This window comes from Entelurus aequoreus, linkage group LG21 (genome assembly GCF_033978785.1).
Source record: "Entelurus aequoreus isolate RoL-2023_Sb linkage group LG21, RoL_Eaeq_v1.1, whole genome shotgun sequence".
NCBI classification, from domain to species: Eukaryota; Metazoa; Chordata; class Actinopteri; order Syngnathiformes; family Syngnathidae; genus Entelurus; species Entelurus aequoreus.
In genome coordinates this window covers 33,381,172-33,397,391 of record NC_084751.1, presented here as the reverse complement: position 1 = coordinate 33,397,391, position 16,220 = coordinate 33,381,172, and the positions used below count along the sequence as shown (strand labels likewise).

Genomic DNA, 16,220 nt, shown 5'->3' with positions numbered 1-16,220 from the left:
GTTGTTTTTTTCCATATACAACAACCTATCTGGATTCGATAAGAGAATCGATAAGGAATCGGTTCAATAAGAGGATTCGATAATGGGCTCGAACTGGATAATTTCTTATCAAACATCATCCCTACTTGTGATGCGTTTTTTTAATTAATGCGCCGCGTAAGCTTAAAATGAACAAAATAGGTAAATATTACATGTTATTATAAATGTGCCTGTTACTACATTACATATACACTTACATCATGTATATAAAACCTAATGGAGGCATTTAGATGTTTTTAAGGGATTTATAGGCAGAAAGAGAGCGACTCCAATAGGCTCCATTGTAAGCAAACTTTTAAATGCATTTATTTCATATTTAGAATGCATTAAAAAAAAAAATACACCCATCATAATGATTGTGAATGATAGGTCAAATTTCCCAAAAAAGTGCAGTTCCCCTTTAATGATTTTTACTCACTTAATAAAAATGTGATGATTGCCACATCATTTAAATGAGAGTTGAACAGTTTTGAGGGCAAGTGTGTGAATTTTGACCTCGTTCTTTACACTGAATGCAAAAAAAACAAAAAATGGAGCGGATAAGAATTAAACAGCAGTAAATAAATGTCACTGCATTGTAAACATTTGATTCCACACGTCTTTGTATGAAGAACCGTCGCTATGAAAATATCTCTTGGAATATAAATTTGTGTCAGTCGTCGACGAAGGTGAGCCGACCTGGTCCTTCGTTCCTCATCCAGCGTCTGTACCTCTTCATCCTCGGGTCGGTCGCCATCTTCACCTTCATCTGCTCCTCCTGCTCTGCTCTGTACAGCTGCGAGACCAGCACAGGAGGAATTATTCAACTTTTTGTCCTTTTCACTAATAATAATAATAATAATACAATAAGTGAATATACACATAACACAGAGGGTAATAATAGCAATAAATAAGATGCAAAATAACGCAATAAAAACAAAAACATAGGAGTTTAACATGATCAATAAAAAGCCTGATTAAAAAGGTGAGTCTCTAGCCTTTATTTTAAATTTCAACGTTTTCTGCACGTCTGAGGCTCTCTGGCAGGCCGTTCCATCGGTGGGGGCCATAGTGGCGATATACCACCTGAAGGCAACACATGATGTAAGTGTCTATATTAGCCTACTATCAAAATGACTTTAAAAGCCTTATATAAGTGTTATACTGAAGGCAACACATGATGCAAGTGTCTATATTAGCTATATTAGCCTACTATCAATATGACTTTAAAAGTCTTATATAAGTGTTATACTGAAGGCAACACATGATGTGTCTATATTAGCCTACTATCAAAATGACTTTAAAAGTCTTATACAAGTGTTATAATGAAGGCAACACATGATGTAAGTGTCTATTATAGCCTACTATCAAAATGACTTTAAAAGTCTTATATAAGTGATATAACGAAGGCAACACATGATGTAAGTGTCTATTAGCTATATTAGCCTACTATCAAAATTACTTTAAAAGTATTTTATATAAGTGTTATACTGAAGGCAACATATGATGTAATGTCTATATTAGCCTACTATCAAAATGACTTTAAAAGTCTTATATAAGTGTTATAATGAAGGCAACACATGTGTCTAAATTAGCCTACTATCAAAATGACTTTAAAAGTCTTATATAAGTGTTATAATGAAGGCAACACATGATGTAAGTGTCTATTAGCCTACTATCAAAATTACTTTAAAAGTCTTTTATATAAGTGTTATAATGAAGGCAACACATGATGTAAGTGTCTAAATTAGTCCTGAAAGTTTGCACGATTCCGCCTTTGTAGTCGATAAGCTTCTTCTTTTTCTCTATCTTCTTGTTATGGGACATTCATCCTCCGCTGTTGCCATTTCTAATATAAAGTAGTGTAAAGTTCTTACTTATATCTGTCAGTAAACTCGCCATGAAAGCGCTAAAACATACCGGTGTAGTGAGTTCACATTATTCACCCAAGGAACTTTAGTTATTAGAGAGTCCGACGGTTTTTCACAGGACACATTTCCGGCGTTGTTATTGCACTAGTGAGCCACGGATGAGGACATGCTGCTCCGTTATTGATTTAAGTAAAGTCTGAATGTCATTAAAACAGTTAGCTCCATCCTTTGACACTTCTTCCACTCCCGTCCTTGCACGCTACACCGCTACAACTAAGATGACGGGGAGAAGACGTTGCCGAAGGTGAGCCACGTAAATAAGACCGCCCACAAAACGGCGCATCCTGAAGCGACTGTCAGAAAGCGCCTTGAAAATGATCTGTAAAACATAATCTATGCAACATTTTGACCAAAGAACCACCATTACATGTTATGTAGACCACAAGGAAATTTTACATTTAGAAAAAAATTATAATAATATGACTCCTTTAATGCGCCCTATAATCAGGTGCGCCTAATATATGAAAATACACCTGACTAGACCCACTCATCGGCAGTGCGCCTTATAATCCGGTGCGCCCTATGGTCTGGAAAATATGGTATACACTACTGCCATCTAACGTCTTGGACTTGCAACTGTACTTGCAACGTATGGTCATATTTGCAAATGAGACTCAGAAATGTTGTAATAAAACAATTTAAAAAAAACTGGACCGCAGTCATCATAATCACCTCATTTTTAAATGTTGCAATAAAAAAATTTGATTTTATTATCAAAACAATATTTATCAACACACACAAAAGTACAGAACATTGGTTCTGTTGAGTATTCCCAAGGTACCGGGAATTGGTACCAAACCGATTCAAGACTGAGTGGTACCCATCCCAAGTGATGAATAAAAAGAAAGTAAAAGCTTATGGATGTAAATGAAGTACTTTCATGCCACAAACCTCATAGTTGTCTTTGAGCCACAGCTGCTTTTCCAAGAAGGACTGCTTGCTGCTTTCATCCAGACTGTCAAACTGAGACTGAGACATCTTCATGCATCTCCTGAAGATGTAAACAATTCAACCGTAGTAAGAATGGAAGGTGACAAATTCATCCAAGGACCTTGCTTAAAATAAAAAATGAGAAAACCAACCTAATAATGTAAAGCTTCTCCTGCTCGCCGTATTCCTCTCTGCAGATGGTGAAGCGGTAAATCCAGGAAACATACCAGGTCATGTAGTTGGTCAGGTAGTAAGGGAAAAGAACTATCTGACACAACAAAATGTCTGACAGGTTGGGCTTCTGGTAGCCTCCTTTGATGTCGATCTTGGTTTTGATGATATCGCGGATCACCTCCTCCTCCTGCTCCCGGATCTCCTCTTTGGTGCGCCGGTTCTTGCCCTTCTCCTTGGTGCGGTTGAGGAGGCCCTGTTCCTTGGCGATAGCGGTTGCCTGGATACGGTATTTGGGGACCGTCACCAGGTAGTTGAGGGCCTCGTTGTAGCTCGTGTGCCAACTGTAATACTGGAGAATATAAACTTTTATCAGGTTGTCAATCTCACTTTTTGTCAAAATGCAATATTGATGGCCGGGAATCTCAGGGTACATAATGATTTTTAAAGTATTTAACCCATTATATATTGCAGCCTCCTGTGGTAACGACATACAGTATATCACAATGTATTAATTGGCATATAAAAGGCATATAATATTTCATCACTTGTGGCAGGAATGACAATCTCAAACAAACAGAAGAACTCTGCAGCTTAAGTCGTAGAGAACTTTCCCAAGTGAAAAAAATATGACTAAAGTGGCAAAGCTGTATTTTCATATGCACTTAAATCGTATTGACAGTTTAGAAATATATTAATTATTAATTTAGTTAATTTATTTTAGCACAACATGATTGTATGCACATTCATTTCCGTTAATTATTTGAGTGCCTTCTTATGTAGTATATTTTGTTGGTATTTATTTTTCTAGTCAACCTGACCTAAGCCTAAGGTTTATGTGTTAAATAAATAATAATCTTTGTGATAAACACATGGTTTCATATCATTTGACAAGGTTGTAAGTAGGTTAGATATAATTATTGAATATGATTTAAATCAAAAGTAACATTACTAATTCAGTGTTAATATTTGAGTGAGCCCCTTAGTAGTGGAAAATTTGGCCTCAGGTCATAAAAGTTAAGATCCCCGCCATAGTTAGTATTTTTCAATACTGTACTATTAACGTGGCTATAAATCCAGTACCAAGTATTTACATTGATAGTATTGGTTATACCAATACTGATACTTCATATTTTCCAAATCAGTGAATGAATCTTTTTTTTAATCACAATTATAATCCGACAAAAACATAGGATGGCTAAGTAACAATGTCAATTAAATATTTATTTCGATATACAGTATATACTGATCACTGGAGCTGCACACAGTTCTCTTTTGCTTCAAAGGCTCTGGCATCATCCCAGTCCCAAAGGAACCTTCCATCAGAGGACTCAATGACTACAGAGCCGTAGCCATGACGTCTGTGGTCAGGAAGTCCTTTGGGAGACTGGTGCTGTGCCACCTGAAGGACATCACAGGTCCCCTGCTGCATCCCCTGCACTTTTCCTATCAGGCAAATAGGTATACATGGGACTAAACCACATCCTGCTTCACCTTGCCTGACCAGGGACTTATGCTGAGATCCAGTTCATGGACTCCAGCTCTGCGTTTAACACCACCATACCGGATATCCTGCAAACTCGCCCAGCTCACAGTGCCAGCCTCCACCTGTCAGTGGATCACCAACTTCCTGACTGACAGGAGGCAGCCGGTAAGCCTGGGAAGCATCACATCCAGCACCCGGACAATCAGCACAATCAGTGTGTTCTCTTCCCACTACATCAATGACTGCACCTCAGGGGATCCTTCAGTGAAACTCTTGAAGTTAGCAGACAACACCACAGTCATCAGCCTCATAAAGGACAGCACAAGTCTGCCTACAGACGGCATCTCCAACAGTTGGCTCTCTGATGGCGTCAGAACCATCTGTAACTGAACCCGCTCAACACTGTGGAGATGACAGTGGACTTTGGGAGAAGACCCCCCCCCCCTCATCATCATTCTGAACAGCACCGTGTCTACTGTGGACTCTTTCAAGTTCCTGGGATGCACAATCTCATGAGACCTGAAGTGGACCTCCCACATAGACACATTCAGAAAAAAGGCACAGCAGAGGATGTGTAACTTGTGTTCAACCAGCCCCAAGAACTGCTGATCATGTTCTACACATCCATCATTCAGTCTGTTCTGTGCACCTCCATCACTGTATGGTTTGGATCTGCAACCAAGCTGGACAGACACAGACTGCAGCGGACAATTAGAACTGCAGAACAGATCATTGGTGTCGACCCTCCCCCCCTCTAGGACTTATACCGGTCTCGGGTCAGGAAAAGGGCAGGTAGCATCACTGCAGACCCCTCACACCCTGGTCACTAACGGTTCAAACTGCTTATAAATCACTGTACGCCAAAACAACTCGTTTTAAGAACAGTTGTTTCCCTCAGGCTATCTATCAAAGGAACGCTGTGAAACAACTCAGAAACTAATCTGTCACTGTAAATGTACAAACTCATGCTCACGTCATCATCTTTTTGTATTGCTCTATTCACCACTGCACTTCTATTTATTAGCCTTTCACATGTTAGCTATAAGTAATTGTTTATATTTTTAGTTAATTTTTTTTTTTTTTATATTGAACAATGTGTGTTAAACATACTTGACCAATATATCTGGTTGTGATTCGGATTTTATTACATATAATATTTTGAGCAAAATAAATTCAATAGGACTAAATAAGTAAACCTAAACAAAAACTACTATTCTTTGTTGTTTGCCCTAAAGTCCTAGTGTCCAGGGACTTATTTCCTGATTTGTAAACAATACAAACATATTGATTTAATCTCTGTAGTATCGAACATATACTGATACTATATTTGGCATTGTTACTGACCATATTTGTATTGCTCCGCCCACACCGGGTTTACATTCAAGGGCTCTGTAGCTGAGCAGTTAGCATGGCTTACCGCTATTCTACACAACGTGGGTCCTTTTGTAGTGTAGCATGTTTAGTCAGGAATTTCGATTCAGATTCTTGGGGTGACGATTCCCAAGTCAAACCGTTTCTCGCAATATTTTTTTGGTGTATAAATTATAATAAAACCTTTTCAAAAACAGACTGCAGGTTACACAAGCTCCACTAAGGGGCTGACAAATGACGTTTCCCAACGTAAAATTGATTCTTGAAAACTTTGAATTGATTCAGAATTGTAACAACTAAGAATTCCGGCACCCCTTATGTCATACTTGCCAACCCTCCCGTTTTTAGCGGGAGAATCCCGGTATTCAGCGCCTCTCCCGACAACCTCCCGGCAGAGATTTTCTCCCGACAAACTCCCGGTATTCAGCCGGAGATGGAGGCCACGCCCCCTCCAGCTCAATGCGGACCTGAGACTGAGTGGGGACAGCCTGTTCTCACGCAATATAAACAGCTTGCCTAACGAATTCAAACGAATGGAAACAAGAATTTCAGTTCATCCAGGACAGTTCGAAGGGGAAGGTGTATGTTGCCTGTAAATATGTAGAACAGACTTCTCCATTGAACACGGTGGCCGAAATGATATACTCATTCATGAACGGAGAAGTTAAACAGGACAATACTGCCATCTAATGGTTAGCCACCGGAACACTGAAATTCAAGTATTTATTTTATGTAAATAAAATAAATAAATAAATAAAAAATATATATATGTATATATATATATATATATATATAGCTAGAATTCACTGAAAGTGAAGTATTTCATACACATATATATATATATATATATATATATATATATATATATATATATATATATATATATATATATATATATATATATATATATATATATATATATATATATATATATATATATATGAAATATATATGAAATACTCAAGTTGGTGAATTCTAGCTGTAAATAACCACGCCCCCAACCCCCGACCAAGCCCCCCCCCCCACCCCCTACCCCCCACCTCCCGATATTGGAGGTCTCAAGGTTGGCAAGTATGCCTTATGTTTAGCTATTACATGTCCTCCAGTGATATTGGAACTCTATACTTTATTTGCCGCCATGGAGGCAAGGATTAGTTACAATAAAATATGATACGATAAAATAAAACGATAACGATTATATCAATCAATCAAAGCTTACTTATATAGCCCTAAATCACGAGTGTCTCAAACTGCACAAGCCACAAAGAGTTATGACCTTGCCAAGGCAAGCACTGCAAAAAGTCAGTGTTCAAAAACAAGAAAAAAATATACAAAAATTAGGGGTATTTTATTTGAACTAAGCAAAATTATCTGCCAATAGAACAAGAACATTTGGCTTGTCAAGACTTTCCAAAACAAGTCAAATTAGCTAACCTCAATGAACCCAAAAATACCTTAAAATAAGTATATTCTCACTAATAACAACTGTACTACTATATGAGTACGTATTTTCTATTGTTTCATTGAAAATAAAACAGCAAAGTCCATTTGGCTGTCATCTGTTTTAATTATGAGCCACAATTGTGTCAAAGTCATGATTTTTTTTTTCATGCTTGAAATAAGTAATTATTTCTTTTAAAAAATAGTTTTATACCTGTGAGTGTTGATGACACAGCTTTGCAACAGTTGATATTCTAGTTTCAAGCATGTTTTACTCAATATAGGTCATAAAATCTCAGCTACAAGCTGTAATATCTTACTGAGATAATTTAGGACCAAAACACTTAAAACAAGTAAAACACTCTAACATCAAATCTGCTTAGTGAGAAGAATTATCTTATCAGACAGAAAATAAGCAAATATCACCCTTATTTGAGATATTTAAACTAAATTAGATTTCAGTTTTTGCAGTGCAACTACTGGAATAAGTCAGGACTTTTCCTCCCTTTAGGTATGGTCCAACTGAACTTCAAATACACTTTATTGTCAAAATGTCTACTTTGCAGTCTTACCTGAAATATAGAAATGGCACAAATGGTGACCAGGATGACGATTCTGACATCGACTTTGGGGGTGAGCTGTCGGCGGTAGTAGGCGTAGTAGTGCTGGTAGTACTCCTCAGGGTGGTCCAGCATGTAGTCGTAGTCTCTCCGAGTGTCCTCGTCCTATACGGTCCAGACAACATTATTAGCTCTGTTTTCAGAGCAAACTGAAAGTGTTGCCATCTCACCAAAATAAAAATTAAGGGTGTCCCGATCCGATATTGATATCAGATATTGGTCTGATATATCAGCAAAAAAAAAACAGCATCTAATCATATCAGTTAACATCTAAATGTTTTCTAATAGGCACACCAGGTTGTTTTTTGTGTATTTTAGTGATGTCATTTACAAAAGGTAAACATGGTAGGATAGAGATCATAATTTGAAAATTGTTATATGTTTACATTTTAAAACATATTCACTATCCTGCCAGGGCATTTGTTTATTTGGGGTCTTGTTTTCCTGCACAAACACTGTAAAATAGTATTATTCTATAGTTGTCTAATTGAAATTATATTTTTCTAGTTCTCCTATCCATTCATCCATTTTCTACCGCTTGTCCCTTCCTTCTATCCATTTTCTACCGCTTGTACCTTTCGGGTTCTTACTGTTGAGTAAAAAAAAAAAGCAATACTTTTCTATGTGCATCTTATTCATTTTGCTTTGTTATTTACTTTGCATGTTAAAAACGTTCTGAATAAATCTCTGGGTTCTTTAATTTTTTCATTGGACCCAGAATTCCTGACTGCGCACCTGCTTCTGAGAAAACGACTATGTAGAGAAACAAGCTATTGCAAGGAATTTAGGGATTTCACCATCTAAAGCAGACCTGGGCAAATTAAGGCCCGGGGGCCACATGCGGCCCGTTGAGCTTTTCAATCAGGCCCGCCGGACATTCCTAAATAATTTTTTTAGATCTTTAAGATGGAAACTGTAACTGCCATTATGATGTGCAGTCATGTTTTCTAATGAGTCTTGAACTATACAAAGTATTTCAATGGTTGGAATCTGCGCTTTTGGATGATGTACCAGTTACTATGGTAATCTAATTAGTTACTATGGTCATCTAATTAGTTACTATGGTAATCTACGTCACAGCAGCTCAGACGAGGCACCAAGCAGTGTGGGCGGGAAGCGTTTCCACAGACTTGGAAGGAGATTTTCACAACAAAGTTCTAAAGCTTAGTGATATATCAGATATACTAGATTGTACGTGGGTTTATTTTGTACCCTTCACGTTCATATTTCACCGTTTGGTGCATTTTTGTCGCGTTTCACTTGATTGTAAAATATGTCGATCGAAAGGGGGTGTGACATTCATATTTTGTCAATATTCAGTGTTTTATCGTTCATAGAAAAATGTAAAATTCCATTACGTTTTTTAAGGCGGTCTGTCATAATGTGTTTAGCATTCTATTAGACATTATTGTGAGGTTTTGTATTAGTGTTCCTAAAAATAGATATACCGGCCCCCAGACACATGTTTTTCTCTAAATGTGGCCCCCGAGTCAAAATAATTGCCCAGGCCTGATCTAAAGTCTGTAATATCATCAAAAAGTTCAGAGAAACTGGAGAAATCCCTGCACGTAACATTGAATGCCCGTGACCTTGGATCCCTCAGGCGCTGCATCAAAAAGCGACAACAGTGTGTAAAGGATATCACCACATTGGCTCAGGAACACTTCAGAAAACCACTGTCAGTAACTACAGTTGGTCGCTACATCTGTAAGTGCCAGTTATAACTCTACTATGCAAAACGAAAGCCATTTATCAACAACACCCAGAAATGCTGCCGGCTTTGCTGGGCCCGAACTCATCAAAGATGGCCTGATGCAAAGTGGAGAAGTGTTTTGTGGTCTGACGAGTCCACATTTCAAATTGTTTTTGGAAACTGTGGACATTTTGTCCTCCGGAACAAAGAGGAAAAGAACCATTCGGATTGTTACAGGTGCAAAGTTCAAAAGCCAGCATCTGCGATGGTATGGGGGTGTATTAGTGCCCAAGGCACCATTAATGCTGAAAAGTACATACAGGTTTTGGAGCAACATATGTTGCCATCCAAGCAACGTTATCATGGACGCCCCTTCTTATTTCAGCAAGACAATGCCAAGCCATGTGTTACAACTAGAGATGTCCGATAATGGCTTTTTTGTCGATATCCGATATTCCGATTTTGTCCAACTCTTAATTACCGATTCCGATATCAACCGATACCGATATATACAGTCGTGGAATTAACACATTATGCCTAATTTTGTTGTGATGCCCCGCTGGATGCATTAAACAATGTAACAAGGTTTTCCAAAATAAATAAACTCAAGTTATGGAAAAAAATGCCAACATGGCACTGCCATATTTATTATTGAAGTCACAAAGTGCATTATTTTTTTTTAACATGCCTCAAAACAGCAGCTTGGAATTTGGAACATGCTCTCCCTGAGAGAGCATGAGGCTGAGGTGGGCGGAGTAGGGGGCAGCGGGGGGTGTGTATTGTAGCGTCCCGGAGGAGTTAGTGCTGCAAGGGGTTCTGGGTATTTGTTCTGTTGCGTTTATGTTGTGTTACGGTGCGGATGTTCTCCCGAAATGTGTTTGGTGTGGGTTCACAGTGTGGCGCATATTTGTAACAGTGTTAAAGTTGTTTATACGGTCACTCTCAGCGTGACCTGTATGGCTGTTGACCAAGTATGCGTTGCATTCACTTGTGTGTGTGTAAAGCCGTAGATATTATGTGACTGGGCCGGCACGCAAAGGCAGTGCCTTTAAGGCACGCCCCCAATATTGTCGTCTGGGTGGAAATCGGGAGAAATTCGGGAGAATGGTTGCCCCGGGAGATTTTTCGGTAGAGGTACTGAAATTCGGGAGTCTCCCGGGAAAATCAGGAGGGTTGGCAAGTATGACTGGGAGACTCAACTACTCTGTCCGTGTACCACTCCGCACAGCGGCGTTTTAAAAAGTCATACATTTAAATTTTTGAATCCGATATCCGATCATTTCCGATATTACATTTTAAAGCATTTATCGTCCGATAATATCGGCAGTCCGATATTATCGGACATCTATAGTTACAACAGCGTGGCTTCATAGTAAAAGAGTGCGGGTACTAGACTGGCCTGTCTGTAGTCCAGGGGCCGTATTTATCAAGCTTCTTAGAATTACTCCTAAGAAGTCTGCTAAGAGTTGACTTATGAGTAAATAAATTATTCGCTGAAAGCTGCACTTAAAAGTTAGTTATCAAGCGTCTTACTCACACTTTCAGCGAAGTGTAGGACTGAATCTTAAGTGTCACACTCAGAGCTGAATTATGACATTACTATGTGCCGTAAACGGAATTTTAGGTGACGTCATTTCTGTGTCCATAGAAATTACCAATCACGGAAGGTAATCCCTTGTCTAAGAATAAAGAAATATCTTAGAAATATTTAAGTGGACAATGGGAGTGTATATTTTGACAATAAACTACAAAATAATACAAAACAAACAATATTGGCAATGAATCAAAAATAAATGTTTCCTTTTTTTCCTTTTCCTTTTCCAATTCAGATATCGAAGCATTGTGATGACCTTTAGTTCTGCTGTGAAAGCTCTGCTGCGTGATGTTGCTGATGAGATGACGCCCCTTATTAAATCTGTGACAAAAATAATACCCGCTCTGTCTAAACGATACCGTTTGATCAGCTGCTCGTCATCAAACAAAGCCAGGACATGCTTCCGCTCCCTGAACGTTCGCGCACGTCTCTCTCGCCTCAGTGCCATCCCCCGCTGGCAACTCCTAACCACTTAGGACACCTCTGAAGGTCTCTTAAATATCGTGGCGAGTAGGAGTGATTCTTAGACTTAAGAAAGTTGATAAATAGCTTTTATTCTTAAGTTTGAGAGTAGGACTAAATTTTGCAAATTCTCAGGACTTAAGTGTAAAATGGCACTCTAAGACGCTTGATAAATACGGCCCCAGACCTGTTAAAAGGAAAGGCCATGTAACACAGTGCCAACTTGTTTGTAACGTAAATTCTAAGTTAATGATTATTTGTAAAAAAAAAAAAAAATTAAGTTTCTCAGTTCGAACATTAAATATCTTGTCTTTGCAGTCTATTCAATTGAATATAAGTTGAAAGGGATTTAAAAATCATTGGTATTACACAACGTGCCAACTTAACTAACTTGGGGTTTTGTAGAAGGAATATGATTTCACAAAATGCTTCCAACCAGACATGTTTGAATTGTGCTTTTATAACCACTTTATGTTCCTAAACTGAACTTTAAGGCACGTCCAAAACAAAGGAATGCAATTAAGACGTATGTCCTGACAGACGTGGCAGGAAGTAAGGTGCATGTACTACAATGTGGTAAATAACTAGACAGGAATGTCTTACCGACCTTTAACGTCTCATATGCTGTTGCAACGAGGAGGAACTTCTTCTTGGCGGAATCCCGAGTCTCTCCCTCCAAGCCCGGGTATCCAGGCCTCAACTTGTCCGGGTGGTACCGGCGGGCCAGCTGCCGGTACGCCCGGGCGATCTCCGCCTTGGAGGCCTCGCGTGTGACCCCGAGTACATCATAGCAGACCTCCGTGCCGCAGTACAAACCCTCCACCAGCGCCCCGACCACCGGCAGCGAGGACACACAAAGTAGTAACACCGAGAACCGCCACCATGACAGCGGCGTGGAACCTTCGCCGCCGCCACGGCAGCTTTCCCTGAGGGTGACCATCTCCGCGACTACCGGCGCCTGCTGGCAGCTCGGGAGTGGGCTACGTCATCAACGCACGCCGGATGTTTTTTTGTAAGTAATATAATTAAATAATTAATAGAACAAATCGTAATACAATTGCTATTTTATCAATTACATTTACTTTAATGATATTTTCAATTTCAATCAGGCACTTTGATGAACCGCTTAATTCCGTAATCTTGTATTTTTATTTTTTTCCCCCTAAACTTTATTTCAACAACGATACAATACCAACTTTCCAATAGAAAAACTAAGGATATGGTAACCTATTTTTATGGGCTTGCCTCTTTGTGATGTTAAGTTTCGGTTATAAGCTGTTACTGTTAACCAGTATATGCCTTGAGCTCTTATTTTGAAGGCGCTAATAGCGGAAAGGGTGACACGTTGTAGTGGAGCGGAGGTTTTTGAAAAGAAAGGAAATAAAATTGTGCCTTTGAAAAAGATTTAGAACTTTACACTAAAACACTCTCCACCTCTAACAACCAAAAAGCTGTGAAAACGATGATGCTGTGTTCCAAATTTGCTTTGCACTTTGTTTATTATATATATATATATATATATATGTATATATATATATATATATATATATATATATATATATATATATATATATATATATATATATATATATATATATATATATATATATATATATATATATATATATATATATATTGCATTCTATTTTAGTTACTTTGAATTTACAACCCCCTGGCGCTTTTTTTATACTGTTTTGTACTGTTTTTGTACCTACTTTGATTATTATTTTCAACTGTTTGTAAATGTTGAAGTTTATAAATATAAAAAATAAAAAGAATGGTCCTCGTGTAAAACTGGAGCCTCCGTGTTTGTTATTTTGTAGTTTTATACAATATAGGGGACATAAACCCTCGGTTACAATATCTTCCAAAACGCCAAAAAACATTAACATAGAAATAAACAAAATCTTATATTGGAAATTGACCAAAATATGTAGGACCGGAAAACAGATGACGTCAATGAGGACGCGCAGAGATTATGTGTATATTTTTTTTCAAGACAGATTTTAATATTTATTTTTACCTTTACTAATTAAGTCTCATGTAGTTTTGTATCACCCTCCATTTTTATTTATTTTTTTTACAATATTTTATCTATATTTTTTGCATTCAAACAATAGAAAATAATATTCAGTTCTATTAAAAAAAAATAATACAGGATAACGTCTCACGGATCATCAACCTAAAATAATAAAAGTAATTACATGAATACAAGAAAATAAAGACAAAATAGAGAAAAAAAATATGGGACTATAATTTAGAAAATGAAAGCACAAAGGTAATACATAAAATAATATTAATAAATGTTAATAATAATAAGAATCATTATCCATCCATTTTCTACCGCTTGTCCCTTTTTGATGATAATAATATTACTACTACTACTACTACTAATAATAATAATAATAATGATAAAAATAATAATGAAACCAAAAATAAATACAATCCTGTGTGCAGCTGGGATAGGCTCCAGCAACCCCGCGACCCCGTAAGGCACAAGCGGTAGAAAATGGATGGATGGATGGATTCAAGGAACTTTGTTGTCATACCAGTACAGATTCGACACATGAGATGGCACAACATGTAGTACCCAGATTTAGAGCACAACAGTAAGAACCGGCAGCGTTTCTGGGTGTTGTTGATAAATTACTTTCGCTTTGTATAGTAGTTTTAACTTGCACTTACAGATGTAGCGAAAAACTGTAGTTAGTGACAGTGGTTTTCTATAGGGTTTCTGAGCCCATGTGGTGATATCCTTTACACACTGATGTCACTTTTTGATGCAGTACCGCCCGAGGGATTGAAAATCACAGGCTTAGCCACTAACGTGCAGTGATTTCTCCAGATTCTCTAAAACTTTTGATGATATTACGAACCGTAGATAGTGAAATCCCTAAATTCCTTTCAATAGCTGGTTGAGAAATGTTGTTCTTGAACTGTTCGACAATTTGCTCATGCATTTGTTGACAAAGTGGTGACCCTCGCCCCATCCTTGTTTGTGAATGACTGAGCATTTCATGGAAGCTGATTTTATACCCAATCATGGCACCCACCTGTTTCCAATTAGCCTGTTCACCTGTGGGATGTTCCAAAGAAGTGTTTGATGAGCATTCCTCAACTTTCTCAGTCTTGTTTGCCACTTGTGCCAGCTTTTTTGAAACATGTTGCAGGCACCAAATTCCAAATGAGCTAATATTTGCAAAAATAACAACGTTTTCCAGTTCGAACGTTAAGTATCTTGTCTTTGCAGTCTATTCAACACCACTGGCTATCTTATATTATTTGTGGTTTAACAGGACATATTTTTCACAATTACTACCCAATTATATTCAATGAAAACTGTTCGTCAGCCCGAGGAATTTGTCTGGTGTTCCGATTGTCTCCCATCGCTGTCTCATACCCACGTACACGCCCGGATCACATGGACACACACAAAAACAGTCCAAGTGAAGCAACTAACAATTTGTTGTTATGAATGAATATACATTCAATGATAGCTAATGTTAGTAACTAAACTACTACGACTAAAATACTACGGTACATTTTTAGTCTACTTTGTACCTGCATTATCCTTTCCGTCCTTACCCTTTCCATCCTCCGTAACTGAGCTACTGTGTGGAACAATGTCAGAATAATTGTATCTAAGTTATCACAAAACTTTGTGTTTCAATGAGTTCCCGGCGAGCAGACAAAAGCTGTCTTTAATCCTACCAAGCAGAAGGCTTGTAAAACTCCACTGTGTAGGATGGGTAGCAACATGAAGGTGTTCTGTTTCTTTCATGTATTGTAATCAACAGAAAGATATTGTCTTGACCCAAGAACTACAAACCGGAGAGGAAGCACAACCTTTTCTGTGAACTCTTTTACGACCTTTTCCTTGAGCTGTTGTAACCAAAGGCGATGGCTGTTTAAGACCCCCGTCCCTTAGAAACAGCTGTTGCCATGTAATCAGGGAAAGTCCAAATAAAAGAGGAGGCGTACAATCTTTCGCCAGAGCGTGATGGAGACTGTGCAAGAGTACAGCCCAGACGTCTCTCCTCAAATTGAGCCAAATTTAATTCTGTCTCTGTTTAATTCTTTGCTTCTTGTCTTGTTTAATAGATGTCATCAGTGTTTGAACCTGACAAACAATTTCCCTTGTGGATCAACAAAGTTTGTCTAAGTCTAAGTCCAAACTTTGCCGAATAGCTATCATTAAGTGACAACAAACATAAGTCAAATGTGACATGGGGTTTAGTTGGGGTGTTCAAAGCAGGAAGAGAGCAGTTTATAATAAAAGTTAGCACCCTCTGAGCTGCAAACAGTCCGCAGTTCAAGTACTTGGTCTTGGTAAGGTAAGTACTGAATTGCACAGAAGAAGAACAGCAAGAAGTATCTGTTGGGCTAAAGTCTCCCTCACTACTCACTATACAGGATTTGCCTTTTCACTACAGTTTTATGTCCGTTCAGCGTCACATCACAAACATTCCTTACAGGTACAAACAAGAAAGTTCAGAGCTGCAAT

The 16,220-nt window shown here is 38.1% G+C and overlaps 1 protein-coding gene across 1 annotated transcript; it reads right to left on the bottom strand.

Moving 5' to 3' along the window:
* Positions 1–316: 316 nt before the first annotated feature.
* On the bottom strand, positions 317–12,708 carry dnajc25 (DnaJ (Hsp40) homolog, subfamily C, member 25). Its single transcript, XM_062031525.1, has 5 exons — positions 12,324–12,708; positions 7,920–8,072; positions 3,032–3,402; positions 2,841–2,940; positions 317–814 (listed from the first exon to the last, which is right to left on the bottom strand). The coding sequence occupies exons 1-5, from the start codon at positions 12,654–12,656 to the stop codon at positions 692–694; spliced, it is 1,080 nt and encodes a 359-aa protein (XP_061887509.1). The 5' UTR covers positions 12,657–12,708; the 3' UTR covers positions 317–691.
* Between the last annotated feature and the right edge of the window lie 3,512 nt (positions 12,709–16,220).